General features: G+C 40.7%; 1 protein-coding gene across 3 annotated transcripts in view; it reads right to left on the reverse strand.

Annotated features, from left to right (window-relative positions):
• The window catches only part of HEATR3 (HEAT repeat containing 3), a 39,897-nt gene that overhangs the window by 11,850 nt on the left and 6,568 nt on the right, over nucleotides 1-21,479 (reverse strand). For 2 of the 3 annotated variants that reach the window (XM_073307671.1, XM_073307669.1), the window contains exons 2-9: nucleotides 17,049-17,221; nucleotides 15,825-15,912; nucleotides 11,492-11,640; nucleotides 8,889-8,998; nucleotides 8,026-8,166; nucleotides 6,271-6,554; nucleotides 4,756-4,846; nucleotides 1,133-1,290 (exon numbers count right to left, since the gene is read on the reverse strand). In XM_073307671.1, coding sequence (XP_073163772.1) covers nucleotides 1,133-1,290; nucleotides 4,756-4,846; nucleotides 6,271-6,554; nucleotides 8,026-8,166; nucleotides 8,889-8,998; nucleotides 11,492-11,640; nucleotides 15,825-15,912; nucleotides 17,049-17,167 — 1,140 coding nt within the window. In that variant the 5' untranslated portion in view covers nucleotides 17,168-17,221. The remainder of the gene's footprint in view (nucleotides 1-1,132; nucleotides 1,291-4,755; nucleotides 4,847-6,270; nucleotides 6,555-8,025; nucleotides 8,167-8,888; nucleotides 8,999-11,491; nucleotides 11,641-15,824; nucleotides 15,913-17,048; nucleotides 17,222-21,479) is intronic. The other variant, XM_073307670.1, reaches the window with a different exon arrangement.

Raw genomic sequence — 21,479 nt, forward strand, 5'->3', positions numbered from 1 at the left:
CAGCTACCTCCTTTAAAACTTTTGGGTGCTAGTTATCTGGAACTGCTGGATTAAAAATGTCTACCTTTAACAACCACTGTTTAACATCCTCTTGAGCGATTAGTAGACTAGAAAGAATGTTATATGATGTGACTAGGCTATGAAGTTTTCAGTGTTGTTGTAGCTACGTTTGACCCAGGAAGACACACACAAGATGGGTGAGGTAATATCTTTTATTGGACCAACTTCTGTTGGTGAAATAGACAAGCTTTCAAGTTCCACGGAACTCTTCTTCAGGCGACCTCCAGCTTCAGGTGAGGCTTAAAAGCTTTTCTCTTTCACCTACCGAAGATGGTTCAATAAAACATATTACCTCACCCACCTTGTCTCTATATAGGCTGTGAAGGGTAGTCAGCACAGACGGTTTATTTTGCCTCTCTTACAGCTCAGATAGAAATCTTCTCACTAGTTAAAGGCTAATTGTTGAGGTTCCAGAACAGTCATGCTGGAGAATCGATCTAAGCATTGATGCAGCAGAGAGCCTCCAAGTGCGTAGACACAGGGACTGTGTACAATGTTTAAGAAAATCTTTACTATAGTCACTTTAAAAATGAATGTTTCATATTTTCTGATGCCTGTGAAATCCGACTAAGATGAGTTCTGGGGACTCAACAGCAAAATCAGAATTGGCACGTAGACTATAGAAATTAACAATTTAAGAGGGGGAGGGGGAGAAGTTTGTATTTATTTCAATTTGCTCTCTGGCATTCTCCCCCAGCCTGGATAGGAGTGAAAACTGGCATTTATTCCCATGGCTTGTACAATTTCCATTTTCTCTATGCAGGTCACCCTTAATATATCCAACTTGGAAAATCCTGCACCGATTCAGAAAAGCCCAATATCTGACTTCATTCCTGACATACTGGAGGAATTTTTTAGTCTCATTTACACCACAGAATTATTTAAGTTAAGTCAGCTTGCATGAATGATGCTACATATCTAGGATTTTTAAAAAACGCTAAAGGTTAATCAAAGATAAATCTTCCTGTACTATAGTTGGATTAGAATAATTTGTTGGTCTAAACTAGGGTCTAAATCAAACAGTGAAAAGACTGAATTTGAGTTGTGATCAGATGATATACAGCAGTTCTACCTTCTTTGGAATGAGGTTGTTCATGAGTGCTGCATGAACCTCAGCAGAGAGGCAAAGGGGTGACATGGGCTGCCCACTGCCCTCATCATAGGAATTCTCCATAAACAGATCACTCTCATCACTGCTGGAGAGTTCTTCCCATTCGTCATCAGAGGGATCTGAGAATAGAACATAGATTTAAAAATGAAATCTGAAGTCACGCACAAACTAGACAACCCAACTCCTGAATTATCTAGTGTGCAAACTAGTGTCTGATGCCCAGCTTAACTCCAGAAAAATTTTACATGATAGTCTCTAGGAACTAGTGCTCTAGTACATTTCAAGCCTTCAGCCTTGTGCAAGACACTTTAAACCAATATCATATGAATTATTTTAATAAAAGGCTCATGTTTAGGTTAAGCTTATTCAATTTATCAAGTACTACAGGATGGAACAGAATGCTGAGTTTGGTATATTTTTATTCATTCCAAGACTGCATCTGTAGAGGGCAAGGAATATATTTACATATATACATATATAACAATATATTTATATATTTCCTCATTACAGATGATTCCCAGTCAAACCCACATTTGCAGCCCCACCTGATGACTCCTGCTCCCTGCCTTATGCCCCCTTGAAAGGAAGCCAGGACCTGGGGTGTGGAGTCTGTCTCATGCCTGGTAAGCAGGGTATGTCTGAATTCAGTACACTGGCTGAAGTTCGGAAATCAAAATATCTTAGTCCCTAAGCAACCTGAAAATTAAATGAACACCTGTCTCTGGAATCCTCTTAATTCCTACAGACCTTATTTCCGTCTAATCATGGACTGGATAGTACTGTAGTAATGCAAGGGGTTTGTATTTTATACTGAGTAAACAAACAGCAGCATATGCAGCTACCCACAAGAGATTTTCTAATTAAATGAGGAAATCTTATGAATTACTGTTCATTAGATGAGATATTCAGTTTAAAAAGACCTTCATTTATTAGGTGCAGATTTTCTCACATAGTAGAAATTACCAAAGGGAATATATGGTGTTAGTAGGGTTTTCATCAGAACCAGCAAGATTTACTTAAGAAGTTATCACCTAAATGTGGGTAGCTTGGGGATCAAATTTACGTTATGGTCAGGAGCAGTAGTATGAGAGATTAAAAGTTTCAGCTACTTATTTTAATATTCATGTTGAAGACTCCTCAGTTATTTGATTATTTTATTAACTGTCAAAAGAATGACTAATAAACTAGTATTGAAAAAAAGAGACAGACTAACTGCTGAAGTCAAAACAGAAAAAAAAAAATTCCTCCCTCCCCCTTTTAAAAGTAAAGCAGCCTGTTTTCAAAAGAAGCTTCATGTACATAGAGCCCTGTGAAATACTTGCACAAACCACATTGTGCGCATATAATTCCTATTATCAGCACAGTACAAAGCTGCCTCTCCTCCCACTTTTGAAGTTGCATTCCACAAGTCTAGGATGCAAAGACAGTAAAGGACAAATGGAACAAAACAAAAGAGAATAAGAAAGCCAACGCAAGATGAAGAAGATAGCTCCTTAACAAGAATGTGATTGCACAGCAGAAGATCGATCTACTGTAACAAACTGACAGGTTTCAGAGGAACAGCCGTGTTAGTCTGTATTCGCAAAAAGAAAAGGAGTACTTGTGGCACCTTAGAGACTAACCAATTTATTTGAGCATATGCTCAAATAAATTGGTTAGTCTCTAAGGTGCCACAAGTACTCCTTTTCTTTTTGTAACAAACTGAGGCTCCAATCCTGCAAGTGGATCCAGGTGCTCATGGAATCCTATTCACGGTCCAGGATTCTGCTCAAGAGCCACCTTCCTGCACACTCCGTACAGATCCAAATGTAGGATCAAAGCCTTAATAGCACTGAATGTCCTGGGACATAAAGAACTGGGTGGGGTGGGGTGGGGAGGAGAGGAGAGTAGCCGGGGGGGGGAAGAGGTTTTTGTAAGTTATTCTTAAAGAGCCATTATCAACCTGAAAACCACACTTCCAGCTGAAAATGTTGTACCTACTATTTCTGCAAATAACCATTAAGTTTACTAGAACAAAAAATTAATGAAAAAAAATCTATTTTTTTCCAATGTACTAGGTATATTTGCACAGAAGTTCATGCATAAATCAGTTTCTCTTTTGTTGGTGGTTAGTATCATCACTTTCATGCATTGCTCTAGGGGGAGTTTATCCACATATTCTTCCCCAAGAAGAGTGTTTATCAGTAACAGCAGCAAACCTAAAACTGAAGAGGTGGATCTATGCACATAAAGGAAGGGGATGGGAGGAGAGGTGGGCTTGAGTAAGTTTAGTGGTGTTGCTCTCAGGCTTGCCCAGGAAACTCTCATAAGCAAAACAAGGGATTAGAAAAGCCTTTGTTATTTATTTATCCCCATCCAAATTAAATAAAAATGAAAGTCAAGAAGTACTATTTAAAAAAGACTCTATCAGACAGTTAATTTTTGAAATTACTTTCATGAACTTCAAGCTGACATTTTAAAATAGTTGCAAGACAACTGGGAAAGTTCTTAATATCCGCAAAATAAAAGCGTCTGGTGCACAGATTAACAAAAACAGAGATAGAGTTATTGTAATTATTTAAAATCTAAAGAAAGCAACTGAGATGCTCAACTGCAGCTGCTATAGCAAGTCCTATAGCAATAATGGAGATAAAAAATAGAATATTATATATAAACCATGATTTAAAAACAAACTAATGATTCTCTCGCATTGCTGCAGTCATAAGAAAAACTAAGAGATTCTTCACACAGAAGGTCCAAAGAATAAACGATGCACATTTCAATGGTGTTGTCCCATTTCTTTTAAAACCAACCATTGATGATTTTATCATTTAGTGAGTAAACAAAAGAGTTGCTGCTCCAGAGCCATAAAAAGACATTTGCTACATTACTCTTTAAAACATTCTCCCCTCCCCCGTTTTTTTTTTAAATTTAGAAGTATCAGTGGTATCGGGTTCAAATTTCCCTCTTTGACGGTGGGCCTGGATAGCAACACCACAAAAAGCTGAAACCTGAGCTGCAGTGCACCCAGCCCCTAACTGAAGACGGAATATCTGTTGAGTCTTTGGCCCTGCCTGCACTTGAAAGCCTGGCAAAACTTTCTTATTGTAGATGCAGTTATCCCAGCAAAAGCTGATACAGTTTTCCTGTGTTCAGCCAGCAAAATAAGCTACAGCAGAAAAGCACTTTTTTGCCAATATAACTGCAGAAACTAGGGCATCTGACAGCACAGCTATGTCACGGCAAAAAACAAACAAAAACCACACCCCTAATCAACAGAGCTAAGTCTGGTGAAACTTAAGTGGAAACCTGGCTTCAGATTGCGTACAATTTTGCTGAAGGACTCCAACAAAGAGGGAAGTTTGAAACTGATACACCTCAAATCTGCAATGTCAAACACATAGAAAAAAGGATTAGAAATTAATATCTTGAGATTCTTTATGTACAGTAAGGGGCATTAAAGGATGCAAATCCATGGTTTGTTCACTTTTAAGAATGGGAGGATTAGCAGGTCAAGTTAGATAAGATCCCAGAATAGTCCAACTAAATTTGCCATGTTACTAAAAATGGAAGCCTTGGTAACAATGAAAAAGCGGCCTACATACCTTCACTGCAGCACATATTAACAATGATTTCCAGGGCTGTCTGCTGAGCCATCAGTAAGGCTGTCACTTGTTTCAGCTCCCACTTATCAGCCTATAGAAAACAAACAAACTTAATTTTGGAGGACAGCACTCTAATTTTAAAGCAGCTAGACTGTCAACCAAAACAGATAAAATATGATAATTGTGAATAGGTGTCACATAAAAAACTAACAGAACAGAGAATATCAAACGTTCTACTAATACTGCTGTGTGCCAAACTGCAGAAATTGTTTAGTATTTCGTTCTGCAGACTAATAGAACCTCTATCTAATAGACACAGATCACAAGTGAGATTAGTAGGGAATATTGTTCTAAGGACAATAGGTCTCGCTGGACAGGTATGAGATCTCTGCTTCAAAAACACTACCAGACTCGGAGGTGTGTGAGCTCTTAATTGCCTACCTCTGATAAATTGGCAGTAAAAACAAAAACAAAAACAACTCATTCAGCATTGCATTAGCCTGGATCAAGTCCACTTCAGTATCTATGCCACTTGTCATCCTGAAAGGTCTAATCTCATCAAAACCTGCCAAAATCTCAGAATTGTTCTGTTTTCCCCCTTTTCAATATGTCCAAATTCTTATAATTTGTAAAAAAGAATTATAGGTGTGACTGGTACCACTGTCTACTAAGGTTGCCCGGCACTTCCCATTAATTCAGTTACTTCATAAACTTTAACCATTTGGGCTGAAATTTGACAGGCTGGGTGTCTGCCTCAGGCTGAATTTATTTTAAAAAATTTCAGCCATAATGACTCAGTGGTTTCTGAGAAGGAGGCTACTGTTTTGCCCTTGTTAAATTCTGGCAATCTTTCATCTGAAAAGGTCTAGCACCCCCATGCTTTGGAGCAGGGACCTGAAACTTGCCAAAGGTTGGGCTTTGTGTCAGGCATATGCCTTTTGCTGTCCCAATGAAAAACTGCCCAAATGTGGTCTAGTTGTAAGACCCTTTTGTAAACTGCAGGGCTTAAAAAAAAAAAAAATCACAGCAGAATCATGGGTAAGTGTTGGAATTTCACAAGACAGGCACAAATGCCAAGGCTCCCTTCGCCTCCCACTCCATGGGGAGGCTGTGGCTGCATGATGGGGGTTAGCATGATGGTCCTATGCCAAAGGGGGGCGGGTAGAGGAAGGGGGGGAAGCCACACGCCAGCCCCAGCAGCCACTGCTACTTCCTATCTGGGTGGCCAGCTGGCAGAGAAAAGGAGATAGCACTGATACCATTCTGGTAGCTCTGTCTATAATTAAGGATGAACCTTCCATTATAGGATCCCATTTTCAGTTGCTTATAACTTTGCCAAACTTTAACAGATCAGGATGAAATTCTCTATGCCAGGAGTGTGTGGCTGAATTTTTTGGGAAAGTTTCACCCTTCTGCGAATGAGTTACAGGAAATTGAGATTGACAGTTAACCAAAGACTATCAGAAGCATAACACTGCCCTAAGCGCTATGTCAGCCACAATCTGCCTCACTTACTGGAAGTAGATCTGAAATGTCATTGTCTCTTTTGATTTTTCCTTTGGGTGGTTCTTCCATTTCATCATCTTCATTCAATACAGAGTTGTCTATTATATCACCCACATTTTCCTCAGTTTCTGCCTCTGCAGTGAGTTTTAATCTTTGTGTTTCAGCTTCCTTCATGTGAATAACTGTTTCACCAGCATCCACCACTAGTGATTCTGAGAAAATCTTCAGGATAGCATTTATTGTGCTTGCCTGGCTACTGGATGGAATGGTGTCCTTTATATTCCAGACAGAGCCTAAACATGGGAGAGTGAGAATGTCAAAACCTTTAAGCTACACGGTGCACAGCCTTCTTGTAGCCATTGCAAAACCAGAGCTTGTGCTAACTATAGTACTCAGTATCTATGCCACATCTTTCATCAAGAATCTCAAAGTACTTTTCAAACACAGATATAGATCCCCATCTTATAAAAGGAGAATCTAAGGCACATAAAAGTTTCCCCATGATCAGAGGTTTCATGGTATGGCTGAAAACAGAACCCATGCCCCCCCGATTTCCAATCCCTTGCATAAAGTGATAAACAACTGCCTCCTTCAGAAAGGCATGAGTCCCTTATGAACTGAAATTTTAGGAGTTTCCTATAGACTTGTGCCTTTCTGTTCAGTTCTTCAAGTGTCAACCTATATCGAACATTCAAGGCCCAAAACCTTAAGCTGGGGCAAACCTCATCTCATAAAAATGGACAAAATATTTCCATAGGGCAATCCTGGTGACACGTTTCCTGATTTATATAGCAGATCTTCAGGACACTGAATGAGTTTAATTTTGAGCTATTCATGGTCTTAAAAGGACGAAGGGAGAGATTTTCTTTCCCATTACATTGCTTGATTTTATTATTCGTCAGACCTATAAACAGTCAAAAAATAAAAAGAAATTAAATAAAACCCTCCCTGTCCAAGCACAGGTACTGAGTGCTTTAGATAGGAGAATTCTAGTTAACTGTACTTCAGTGTCAGAAATCATCATGAATTAAGCATCTTAACTGGAAGGTGTAACACAAGATGGTGAAGCTGAAGGCAAAGCATCCAATGGCCCAGGCACTTTATATTGGGCTTTAAAAACCATGTTTGAAAACAGATTTTCAAAGTCTGTTTCAACACTCTTCCAGCTAAACCAATTTCAGACAAGTCTTGATTGGCCAGCCTGGACAGGCCAAACTGGTGTAAAACTGCTTTCAAAATCTCTGTTACAGTATAATAGGTTGGCCTCACACAGAGTGGCCAGATAAATCATGTTAGAAATGGTTTAAATGTTGTTCTTGCTAAAGCAAAGTTCAAAATCTATTTCCAAATGCTTGAAAGCCCAGTGTAGATAAGGTCAAGAGCAACATAGTTTCTTTAATATTTATTACTGCCTTATTTCCTTAGTAAGAACTAATGAATGAGTAACACCAAACCAAATTGGAACTGAAGTCACAATCAAGAGACAGTGCCTTTAGGCATGATTCAGATATTGGCTATCTTACGCTACGTGGCTGTGAAAAATGACATGAAACCCCAGGCTCCCTGACAAAGGCATAACAGTGGCAGGAATAGATTTGAGAACAATCTACCCAGCTCTTGCTTCTAAGCTGGCACTTTGGCAACAACATAATTTGTTGCTATTACTTTGGCATGATGGAGAACTAAAACCTCTGCCTCTCCCATCCCACTTTACCTTCTATACAGCATATTCAAATATAAAAGTTAGGGTCCAGTTGATCATACCTGCCAACAATGTCCTTAAAAGGATATGCTCCATGGTACTGTCTTGGGACAACATTATGGATTCCAATACTTGGTGCGCAGAAGCATTGAAAGAAGAAAGCAGCTCTGGGTTATCTTCTGTCACTGCCTGCAAGCAATGTGCTGTAGTGACAAAAACCAACCGAACAAAAACGTCATGTTTTCAGATCGCTAACTGGATAGACACTATCATCATGAAAGCTGTTCAATTTCACAAGTGTGGGATAAAAGTAGTTTACGGTACTACACTGCCCCAACAATAACCGTTTTTCAACTAAAAAAGGGTTTTCTTCTCCTTTTATGTTGCATGAAAGATACACACAAATAGGTGAAAGCAATGTTGGAGCTCAGTCTTGCAAACCCTTTTGGGCATGAATAACTTTACCCAGAGAACAGTCCCACTGAATTCAGTTACTCACATGAAGTATGTGGATCAAGCCCTGACTGACTGTACAAGAGAAACAGTAGAAATGTTTTGAAGTACTTGTAACAATATTAGTTAGAGCAAACATTTTCAGAGAGAAGTGTAATTTTTCAATTGATGGTGCCCCCTTGCATTACAAACTCATCCCTAAAAAATCTAAATTAGTTTATTTTTCTCCAGAAAATCTTCACTCCAAAAGGGGAATGGTGTATTGTCATGCTTGAGTGAGAGGGAAAACAAGCATACAAGATGTCAAACTCCAAAGTGTAATTTTTAGAAGAAGGCTTTCTGAAGTTCTTATTTTCAGTTGTGAATCTATAGGATCATTAATATGACCATATAATACAGTGTATTGAAAGGCTAGGTATATATTCGTAGCTCAAAACACTACATGATGATCACTACCCTTTTCACCACTTACCTACTGAGATAGCCAGATCTATATTTGTGGAAAATTTCTTCAAATATTGTAACACAACATCCAAGCACCCTTCTTTGTTAAATACAGATACTGCCGTACCATTGCACTCACTAAGAAAAACAAAGAATGATAAAACATTTTTCACTTTTAACAAAAGTCACTATAATAGAGCTCTAACAATTTATTCAAACATTTTAGTTTTGGAATTTATATTTTTATTAATTCATTTTAAAAAACTAACAGCTTCAGGACACATTTTCCACTTTGAAGGGTGGTTCTTTTCCATTCAGTAATAAGAAGTCATTGTTCCAGCACAGATAGTTGACATTCAGAAGTCTGTACTACTTTTCTAAAACCATCTGAAAGGTGCCATTTACTTTAATTATCTTACTGATCTTATTTGTATGTATTTAAATTAACTCACTTATTTCACTTAGAACTAAAATATTAAGACGGAACCATGACTTCTACAGATCAGAAATACCACAGAACCTAGCCAATGGCCAGGAAACTTGCGATAATTATTATTTGTCTAGTGCCCAAAATATGCTAAATGCTTTACAAAACATGGTCCCTGTCTCAAAGTCACTTACATTTGAAATAAGACACGACAAGTGACAAATGAATACAAGAAATCCAGTTCTATTGAGGGCAAGGGTTACACAACAAAAAGTTACGTGGCAGCACAGAGACTTGTGCATGCAGTTATTTTATAGTTGTGTGTGTGTGTTAGACACGAAGGCCCCAACCCTGCTGCTACTCCATGCTTGCAGATGCCTGGAGCCCCAATGAAGGCAGTAGGGCTTCATATGGTCTCAAGGTTCCACCCCCATGGAGCAGCTTACATGATGGAGTCTAAATGAACAACAACAAAAAACCATTCTAGGTTGAAATTCAGTTTGAACTCTTAGCCCAAGTCTTTGTCAGATTGTGTCACACCAATGTCTGCACTAGAGTTTCTATTAATATTGTTTCCGTTTCTCTTTGTGCAACCTATAATTTTCTTCATGTCAGCTACACAAATGGATGTAAATTAGTAATGGGACTAGTCACATGCTTAAATATGCTTAAGCACCCTTCCTGCATCAGAGCACTAGCGGGCACTGGGAACATCTGCAGAGGGAGGAGGAAGAAAAGAAATCCTCACTCTTTCCCCCGACATGGCCGCAGATTGGCTCCATGGCGAAGCCTAATAGCTAGAAAATCATGGCTCTTAGTATAGCATAACCGGATGTGTTCCACTGCTACAAGGTCGTCCATCCCCACACAGAAGGTGGAAGGATTTGACTCAACAGAGGAGATGACTGCCTGAAACAAATGGCGTTTCTCTTTATAATGTCAGATAGCAGGAGGGAGGGGGAAGCTGTTTCTAGCACTGGTGGCATGATCAACCATTTTAATCTTCCCCTTGAGATTGCAGTACCTGGGGAAAGCACATGGTGGACAAATCTGTGTTGTGCATTGCTTCAGCTGCCTTTGATTTTAACATTGTGCTGAACTTAGTTCCCAGTCAGCGTTCCCTTTCTTTATACTGCAGATCTGCATAGGTCACTTTAAGGCTCATACCTCAGCACTTTCTTCACTATTCTGTTACTCTTCTGCAGCTTTCTCTCCATTACAGACACCCCAAAGGTTTACTAACCTCTATGTTCTATAGGTCTTAATTCTTTCCCCATTTCAATACTCCATATTTCTATCTAGACATTCTGCATTCTCCTTAATGTCCTCTCCCTGTAGATTCAGCACTCTTTACACTTTCATGTAGTGATCTCCAGGCGCTGATAGAATGGGCATAGGATATGCAGATCAGGAAGCTCCACTCTGCCCCTTCAGTGGAGAATGCAGAGCCCAGCAGCATACGGGCCATCCTAGGTTTCCATTCTGCGGCTTCGCTATGAATTCTGGGGGACTCCCATTTATATAATCCATGATTTGGAGCATTCCAGAACTCAAGAGGCCTGAACTCAACAAAATCAATATAAAACTCCTATTGGCTCCACTGAGCGCATGATCAGGCTCACAGAGAGTAGTTTAATTGTAGCAAAACATTAGGCTCCAGCAGTAGGGACTCTGGTGGGGCCTACATTCCCCACTGAGGCTGGAACAGCACTGTAGTCTCCTGGTTGGCATATAATGGTCCCCTACTTCTCCATTACAGAATGGTCCTACAGGAATTTTGGGAGGTGCAGTCTTCAGTCTCCCATGAATTGCAGAAAGTCTTCACCTTCAAAGTGATTATGGTCTAGTAGTTGCACAAAAGCCAAAATCAGGATTTAGACTGAGTAGCTCTTGGAAGTCAGATTTCAGCACAGTCCTACCTTCTTGATTAATAATAATTTTAAAATAATAACTTTGTGGATCTTCACAATCTTTCACTTAAAAAACATGTTTTATGTTATTTGCCATTTATGGGGGAAAAGTATATAAATACATTTTTCAAGTTTGAAAAGAGATAACCATGTTAATATACAAACTACTTTCAGGAATGAAATGACCAGCTATTATTGCTTTTATCTTCACTGGGACATATCAGGTCAAACCATTTTTCAAAAGAACTAGATATATAAGAAAAGCATCTGTGTTAATATTAAAATGAAACTTACCATACATTCCATAACACATTAACAGCCTCATTGGCTATGTCTTCAACACAATTTTTCTTTGTATCTTGGCATTTCGTGGGAGAGACCTCGTTGGCCTCTAGTCCAGCACTGCACTGTAACCGAATAGGTAAAAAGGAATTGGAAAAGAACTGGACAAGAGAAAAAAAATTAAAAGCAGAGATCTCAGGACAGCTACTTAATGACAGAATTTACAGTTCATCTGCAACTCTTCATGGCAAACATCATATACTTCAGGGTCATATACGAATTCAACTATTCCTTTCTACAGAAAAGAAATTACACACCTCTACTATGTCTTGTCACACATCCCCTCGTTTTCAAAAGCACTTTCTTCTAGACAAATAAACTTGTTAAACTTTTGTCTGACTGCCACAAGAAAACACAATGGCAGATGCTTCTCACGAACACTGGAATGTCCATTAATGCTAATAATTAAACACTTTTACAGAATGTCGTCTACATATCTCACAGCACTTTACAAACATGGCTAATGTGGAGAACTGGGAAATATGTTGTTTTTTTTATAAATGTAGTTTTCCCTTCTGTGTACTCACCTTGTCTGAAAGCGTATTTAAACCAAAAAGGATTGTTGAAGAAACCAGGCTGGAAAGGTAAAATAATACTCAAGGCTCAGAATCTAGGGTTCAAGAAACAGTATTCTCTTAAATGATTGCCCCTATGCTGAGGGAAATTGTCAGGCTGACACGGAGACTTACTGGAAGTTAGGGGTCTGCAGCAACCATGCTGTAACTTGATGCCCAAAGAGAAGAGAGGGGCAGCAGGGCTAAGTCAGGTCTATCCGGGGCCTCAAAGGGAATGCCAAGTGTAGGTAAGAGAGTACGTGTAGATCTCTGTTAATTTAAATCCACTTCTCTAAGAGCTGAGTACCCTTTGGCAAAACAAATATACTTTGTTTTCAAGAATCTGTTTCTGTATCACAGCATGTTATTCCTGTCCACAAACCCCCAAAGAAAACTCTTACAGGTGCCAAGCTATGGGCCTACTAATATGGTTGACAGCTAGCGGGTGTAAATCAGAGACCCAGTGGGAGAGTGGAGGATTGTGGGATCCCATCCCAAAGGGAAGGTAGAGACCTTCCAGTTAAAACGGATGCACTCAGTGGACTGGAAAAGGGTCTCAGAAGGGCAGTCTACACAGGGATTGACAGTTATCCACATTTTATAGATGGGGAAAGTTAGGCACAGAGGTTAAATAGCTTGTCCAAAACACAGTAAAGTCAGTGGATAGATGGAACCCAGGTCTTGACTCCCAGTCTTGGTCCTTATTCACTGGACCAAATGGAGACTATATAGTACAATTAGAGGTATTAGAAACACTTTATCTTACTGTGACTGGTACAACAACGTTGCCAACTGTAAATTCAATCATTAATTTGGATTAGAGCACTCACTGTGAACCTCAGTAGATGTGGCATGTAATGTCAAATTGTAAAGATCCTGCAATCAGATTTGCTTGCATGATTCACCCTCCCTATAGCTGTGTGGGGTCCCATTAACTTCAACGGATTTCTGTGCGGGCACAGGGATCTGTGCTAGCAGATCAGAGTGCAGAATCAGGTCCTTGCTTGGGATCTCTCTCTAGATTTGCATATCATTTTGGTAAACTCTCACAGAAATAAAGTGTTCCAGTTGTGTAATAATTTATGTGAAAAGGGATTAGGAGCAATTCCTTAGGGAGCTAAGACATTTGGGGATCATCCCAACCAGTAAGGGGCTTGGTCACTGCCTGCCTTCTGACCTTGGGGTGCCTTAATGCTCTGCTGTTATGGCTCAGATTTCAAACATAAGCTCCCTAGCTGCTTTTTATCCATTGCATACCAGGACTCTAATTTGCTCATTCTCCCCTTTCCTTCATTATTCCACTTGACACAAAATAAACAAAAGAATACAACAACCTGTGAGCTTGTACTTTGTTCCCTCACTTTTGAATCCACTAGGGTTTGTTCAGCAAGTATTTGGAGAGCGAACCTCAGTTCACTGATACTGGAGTGCAACTCCTGTACCAACTACACTACTGTGACATGCTGGAGATCATCCAAATGAGCAAGGAGCTATGTCACCACCCGCTCTGTACCTTGGGGTGCCTTAAATGCTGTATGACTCAGAACCCTGATATCAGTAGCTAGCCCACCAAGCACAAGGTCTCACCCTGGCTTCCACCAGCTTAGTCACTCCTTGAGGGGTGACTCCAACAGCCCTTGGAGTCCTGAGTCTCCCCAAATCCATCCTCCCCAAGTTCGTAAATACCAGGCACCTGGACCATTCCCATGAAGGCATGAAACAGACCCACTAGTTATCAGTTTACTTTGGCGCACACACGCCATACAGTTTGTACAACAGATCTGCTTGGGGGTTTAAAAAAAAAAAAGTGGATTTAATAGAAAAACCCCAGATTCAAAGATGAAATAGTAAAGGAAAGCAAACATGGAACAGGTACAGAGAAGGGCTACTAGGATGATCTGAGGAATGGAAAACCTGTCTTATGAAAGAAGACTCAAGGAGCTTGGCTTGTTTAGCCTAACCAAAGAAGGCTGAGGGGAGGTATGATTGCTCTCTATAAATACATCAGAGGAATAAATACTGGAGAGGGAGAGGAATTATTTAAGCTCAGTACCAATGTGGACACAAGAACAAATAGATATAAACTGGCCATCGGGAAGTTTAGACTTGAAATTAGACAAAGGTTTCTAACCATCAGAGGAATGAAGTTCTGGAATAGCCTTCCAAGGAAAGCAGTGGGGGCAAAAGACCTATCTGGCTTTAAGATTACACTCGATAAGTTTATGGAGGAGATGGTATGATGGGATAGTATGATTTTGGCAATTAATTGATCTTTAAATATTCATGGTAAATAGGCCCAATAGCCTGTGATGGGATGTTAGATGGGGTGGGATCTGAGTTACTACAGAGAATTCTTTCCTGGGTATCTGGCTGGTGAATCTTGCCCATATGCTCAGGGTTCATCTGATCGCCATATTTAAGGTCAGGAAGGAATTTTCCTAGAGGGCAGATTGGAAGAGGCCCCGTGGCGTTTTCGCCTTCCTCTGTAGCATGGGGCACGGGTCACTTGCTGGAGGATTCTCTGCTCCTTGAAGTCTTTAAACCATGATTTGAGGACTTCAATAGCTCAGACATAGGTGAGAGGTTTATCACAGGAGTGGGTGGGTGAGATTCTGTGGCCTGCATTGTGCAGGAGGTCAGACTAGATGATCATAATGGTCCCTTCTGACCTTAATATCTATGAATCTACAAACAAGTTACCCAGCAAACAAACAAAGATGCAGCCTCGCCCTTGGTCTAAGTCAGATACTTCCTGCAGTACAACTACGTCACTCACAGGTGTGAAAAATCTACACCCCAAGTGACGTAGTTATACTGACCTTATCCTCCTGTGTAGACAGTGCTATGTCAGCAGGAGAGATTCTCCCACCAACATAGCTATTGCCTCTCATGGAGGTGAAGTTACTAAGCTGACGGGAGAGCTCTCTCTGATCGGTTTAGAGCATCTTCACCAGACTCACTGCAGCTGTGCCAATGTAAATTTGTAGCGCAGAAGTGCCTTAGACTTTACACTTCCATCTTCAATGAAATCCCTTTTCTAATACAAGTTACCTATTGCCTTTGAACAGTTTCCGAGCATACACCCTAGATTTGGGGGGCATTAGCATCCACAGACTGCTTCCCATCTAAAGACGGTCCCTCGGTTGCCTTTCACTTCCAACCCCTTCCGTTTTAAAAGGGTTTGTAGGGTTTTCTTTTTCTTCAATCACTACAGATATTCAAAGTGGGAAAATACCCACTTGTCTCAATGACTTTCTATTAACTTTAATGGCCCATCTTTGTCTTCTCGTGGATTGTGCAATGGTTACTTGAGTCTGGCTTGGGAGGTGCCTCTCCCTGTCTGATTGCTCGCTGTCCGGCTGGGAGGTGGAGCTGAAGTTTATTTGACATTTTTGTCTAATATATCATCATCATACACAATCAGCTGATTCAACAGCTTATTCTTTAGGGTTCAGCCCCCCTGTTCTCCTCTTGGTGTGTCTGGTTGCTGATTGTCACATGTGCAATTTATTTTCAGCTAATATCCTAATTCTGCTTGATTGTATCTACTACAAATAGAAAAAAAAAATTACAATTCTAACATTATGAGATACATTAATCTTGTCAGAATTTCTGCCTAAATTTCAAGTGACTCCTTCAGAACAATTTTACAAACACTTCATGGTAGTTTTGAAAAAAGAAAGACGAGGACAATTTAAAAATTGTATAGAAGTTAAAAAAAATTAACATACCTCTTTCAAAAGCGCTACAAGGGGTGTCATGATATCTTTAGTCACCATGTCATCACAAACTTCAAATCCTCCACAAGCACTGAGATTTCTGGAACAAGTTAAATGTCTTGGATCACATATTATAAAGTTACCTGCTTTGAATATTTCAAAGATGGTATATTAAATATTTCTATAGTAACAGATTTAGAGGTTATGACAGGTTTTGCCTTATTTTTTTTTTTAAGTAACATTTAATTACTAAGGTGATACTGCATGAAATCACCTGCTTTTAGTCTCTTACATTTCTTAATCTAAAAATATATAAAACTCAGTTTAAGAAAAAAAAAAAAAAAGACCTTTGTAGATAGCATAGCAATGAGCCAAAGCCACGGAAGCAAGTCTCAGAGGCCAAGGTAACTGACTCAGGCTTGTGCTACAGGGCTAATAATAGCCATGTAGATGTTCAGGCTCAGGCTGGAGCCTGGGCTTTGGGACCTGGTGAGGAGAAAGGGTCTCAGAGCCCAGGCCCCAACCCCAAGCCCAAATGTCTACACTGCTATTTTTAGTCCTGTAGCACAAACCCAAGTCAGCTGACCTGGGCTTTCAGACTCTGACATGAGTCTCTTCCCCCCCCGCCCCGGCGTAGATGTACCCTGAGCCTACTTTTATTCCTACTAAAATATGGCAAGATTTCATTTGGGAAACATAGCCCCAAGCCCTTCCTTCTGATATCCTGGAAGCTAATCTTTAAAGCATGCGTGTGCAAAATATTTACAGGAAACTGTTACTAAACACATTTCTAAAGGAAACACTAACACTGACATTATATTTCTGTGCAAATAAAAAAAACAACAACAGTAGGTCTAGGTGCAGTACAGTTAGTCCCATAAAATTTTGCCCCTTAGTATTTCTTTCTATTACAGAGATGGAAAACAACAAATGACAAGAAGTAGGAACCAGAGTAGCAACAACTGCTAAGGTAAGCTGTGATCTTGCAACAAGACTCTTGTGGAGCTTTACTGAAGGCAATCAGCATCTGTCCATATGAATCTCATTGTGAGATCAGGACTGTAGGCATTCATACATCAAGACTTTTCTGATTAGAACAATATATATAATAGGGTTAAAGTAAAAAATCCCAAAGATGACAATATTCAAGGTTGTTTCCTTGTATCTGAAACTCCTCTTCTCTACTGTACCAACAGTAACTCCTTCTTCTACAATACATTATTAAAAATCACTTACCGGAGAGCTCCAGCAGCTGTCTCACGAACAGCTAAACTTTGATCAAGCAACATGGGACCCAAACACCGGACTACATCTCTCTGCAGAAAGGCTGGGATTGCATGCTTCTGCTGCAACATTTTGGAAATGTTGGCACAGGCAAACTCTCTTACATCAGCACTTGGATGCTGCAGCTGAGGAGATACAACAAAGGAGATTAGAAAGTTACACTGTAGCAAGAGACAAAACCTGTCATTTTCCCCACCCCCATACTGCACTGTCTTCCCCCTCGTTATCATGTTTTCTTATTTCTGTAAAGGAAGAAGACTTAACAAATTTTAAAAGAAATAAACACTTTTAAAAATCAAAAGATCTTCACCTAGTTTTTAAACTCTGAAACGCAAAAATCTTATCAAAAGAAAAATGAGCATACAAGAGAAAAGGGAAGCAATGATTTTTTCAATCAGTTCAAGTAATCACAGACTACCAAAAGTCTGATTATGGAAAAACAGATTTGATTACCCACACTCATAACATGTCTACATGAGCTTTAAGTACAATCCTCTTCAATGACACTAGTGAAAAGTGAAGGGTTATGATGGGTGAGTGGCTACATCTATTTTGGGGTCTTTTTTAATGTTTGTTCTCTTGATATTGCCAAGTCCTTGACAATCTCCTCTCCCAGTCTGCAGGCGAAAGCTCTGCTCAGGTAGACTCAAATTTTCACAGGGTTTATGGCCTGCGGGGCCAACAAACAGCTGTTTCAAAGAGCAGGAGCAGCAGAGAAGTGGAAAGAGGCAGAAGACGCTCAGCTGTGCCACGCACCAAAGACTGGCCAGTACTGTTGCCCCTGCCCTCTCCAGTAAACATACTAGTTCCCCAGGGCAGGGCTTCTGCTTGCAAACAGGAAGAACATAGAGGAGTGGGTTGGTCAGGGGGCTTTACATGTCAAAGACTAAACTACACTATTTTTCTTTTAAAGGGAGAGCAAGTTCAGCCATTTACTCTGCATGACCCTCCCTTTTATGAAAAGCAACAGTCAGGGTGAAAAAAGAGTGAGTCAAACTTCAGATGTTCAGTTGCCTCCTCATTCCCTCCTCAAGAATGGTACCAAGACTTAAGAGAAGAGCTGAGATATATGTGGCAAAACAGGTGCCTGGTGAGATGAAGGCACCTGGAAGTTTGCCAGTGGAGGAAGGCAGGGTGGTATGGTTATGTATTAGACTCAGACTTTAAGGTCAGAACGAACCATCATGATCATCCAATCTGACCTCCTGCACATTGCAGGTCACAGAACCTCACCTGCTCACCCCTGTAATAGACCCATAAGCTCTGGCTGAGTTACTGAAGTCCACAAATCATGGTTTAAAGACTTTCAAGTTACAGAGAATCCACCCTTTACACTTATTTAAATCTGCAAGTGACCTGTGCCTCATGCTGCAGAGGAAAGCGAAAAAAAAATAGGGTCTCTGTGAATCTGACCTGCGAGCAAATTCCTTTCCAACCCCAAATATGGCGATCAGTTAGACGCACCAGCCAGCCACCTAGGCAAGAATTAACCGTAGTAACTCGGAGTCCTCCCTACCTAGTTTCCCACCGCCAGCCACTAGAGACATCTGCTACTAGCAGTCACAAATCAGCTACATGCCACTGATGGCAATCTTATCATACAATCACCTCCACAAACTTACCAAGCTCAGTCTTTATATGTTTTTTGCCCCCATTACTACCCTTGGGAGGCCATTCCACAACTTTACTCCTCTGATGGTTAGAAACCTTCCTTTAATTCCAAACCTAAACTTGTTGGTAGCCAGTTTGTATCCCTTTGTTCTTGTCTCAACATTGGCACTTAAATAACTCCTCCCCCTCCATAGTATTTATCCCTCTGATGTATTTATAGAGCACAATCATATCTCCTATCAGCCTTCTTCTGATTAAGCTAAACAAGCCAAGCTCTTTGAGTCTCCTCTCAGAAAGTAAGTTTTCCATTCCGCTGATCATCTTAGTAGTCCTTCTCTGCACCTGTTCCAGTTTGAATTCATCTTTCTTAAAAATGGGAGATCCAAACAGCACACAGTATTCCAGATGAGGTATCACCAGTGCCTTGTATAATGGGACTAAACACTTTTCTGTCTCTACTGGAAAAACATTGCCTGGTGCATCTTAGGAGCCTTTTTTCAGAGCTGCATCGCACTGGCAGCTCATAGTCATCCTATGATCAACCAATACACCCAGGTCTTTCTCCTCCTCTGTCGCTTCCAACTGATAAGGCCCTAGCTTATAGCAAAAAATCTTATTGTTAGTCCCTAAGTGCATGACTTGCACTTTGCATTATTAAATTTCATCTCATTTCTGTTACTCCAGTTTTCAAGGTCATCCAGATCTTCTTGTCTGATATCCCAATCCTCCACCGTACTGGCAATACCTCCCAAGTTTGTGTCATCTGCAAATTTTAACAACACACTCCCTCCTTTTGTACCAAAGTTATTAATAAAAATGTTAAATACGATAGGTCTCAAAACCGATCCCTGAAGAACTCTACTAGTAATCTTTCTCCAGCCTGACAGTTCACCTTTCAGTATGACCAACTGTAGTCTTCCCTTTAACCAGTTCCTTATCCACCTTTCAGTTCTCATATTAATCCTCATCTTCTCCAATTTAACTAATAATGTCCCATATGAAACCATATCAAATGCTTTACTGAAATCCAGGTAGATTAGATCAACTGATTTTTTAGACAAAGGAAATGCAGTAATCTTCTCAAAAAAGGAGATCAGATTGGTCTGGCACAATCTACCTTTCATAAAACTAAGTTGCATCTAATCTCAATTACTGTTTACCTCTACGTCCTTAACTACTCTCTCTTTCAAAATTTGTTCCAAAACCTTGCATACAATTGAGGTCAAACTAACAGGACTGTGGTTTCCCAAATCACATCTTTTCCCCCCCTTCCTGTTGTTGGCTTTGTTTTCATTTCCCCACCCCCCTTCCCTTAATTTGTAGAAGAAGTTAAGTTCCCTTAACTCTACAAAGAGCCACCTGCCATGGGAGGACAATGATGGGTTGCCAATACCACTGCTAGATCTTCCTCTACCTGCAGCTGTGGGGCCCTCGCCAGACAGACAAACTGACCCTAGAGACTTCATACCCTGGAGACTTGCTGAGAATGCAACTTGCACATTCCCACCTGCTGTGAGAGGTGTCTATTGGTTGAGTCTTTCAGGAAGCAAGTAAGAGAGCTGCAGGATGAGGCAGCTTGTCTGCATAGCATCCAAGAGCATGAGGACTTGATTGACAGAATGCATATGAAAACATCTGAGATGGAGAATGCTAGCCAACTACAGACAACAACTGCACCAGAGAAGAACTGGCTACTCTATGGCCACCTCAGACCATAGACTGTGCTCCACCCTCAACCCAGCTCCCCCATTCATCAAGGTAAAGTACTGGTATGCCGTACCAGCTACAGGAGGTGAGGAGCAGACCTCAATGGCTGAGGAGCTGCCAGCTACCCCCAAACGGGGAGGCTCACAACCACCGCACCCAAGAGGAGGCAGCGTAGGGTGCTGGTAGTCAGGGACTCTTCTGAGGGAGACAGAGGTATCCAACTGCAGACCTGACATGATGTCTTGAGAGGTGTGCTGCCTGCCTAGAGCTTGCATCTGAGACATTACAGAAAGGCTGCTGAGGCTCATCTGTCCCTCTGACCACTACTCCATGCCGCTCATCCACATGGCCACCAATGATACTGACAGGTAGAACCATGAAAAGTTCAACTGACTACAGGGCTCTGGGAGGGAGGGTGAAGGAATCAGAAGTGCAGGCTGTATTTTCGTCTGTCCTCCGGTTGAGGGTAAGAGAGGAACATGCACATCCTGGAGATGAATCGATGGCTTCACAGATGGTGTTAACAGGAGGGCTTTGGCTTCCTCGACCATAGGATGCTGTTCTGGGAAGAAGGTCTGCTGGGAAGAGATGGGGTCCACCTGACCAAGAAGGGAAAGACCATCTTCAAGCACCAACTTGCCAATCTAGCAAGGAGGGTTTTAAACTACACTCAAAAGGGGCAGGTGACAAAAGCTTCTTTTAATTTTTTCATGGTTTGTGTGTATAAAAACATCTTCTGTATTTTCCACAGTATGCATCCGATGAAGTGAGCTGTAGCTCATGAAAGCTTATGCTCAAATAAATTGGTTAGTCTCTAAGGTGCCACAAGTACTCCTTTTCTTTTTACGAATACAGACTAACACGGCTGTTACTCTAAAAGCTCACAGGTAAGCATAAAAAAAAATGACCTTAACAGAGCACTAGTTGTTGGGGGGGAGGGGGAGGGAGAGAGACGGAAAATTACAATAGGGTCATAGGAGCAACAAGAGGGAAATTAGTGGGGAAATCTGCTCAACATCTTAGATATCTATACACAAATTCAAGAGGTATGGAAAATAAACAGGA

Source organism: Lepidochelys kempii, chromosome 12 (assembly GCF_965140265.1).
Source record: "Lepidochelys kempii isolate rLepKem1 chromosome 12, rLepKem1.hap2, whole genome shotgun sequence".
Lineage (NCBI taxonomy): Eukaryota > Metazoa > Chordata > Testudines > Cheloniidae > Lepidochelys > Lepidochelys kempii.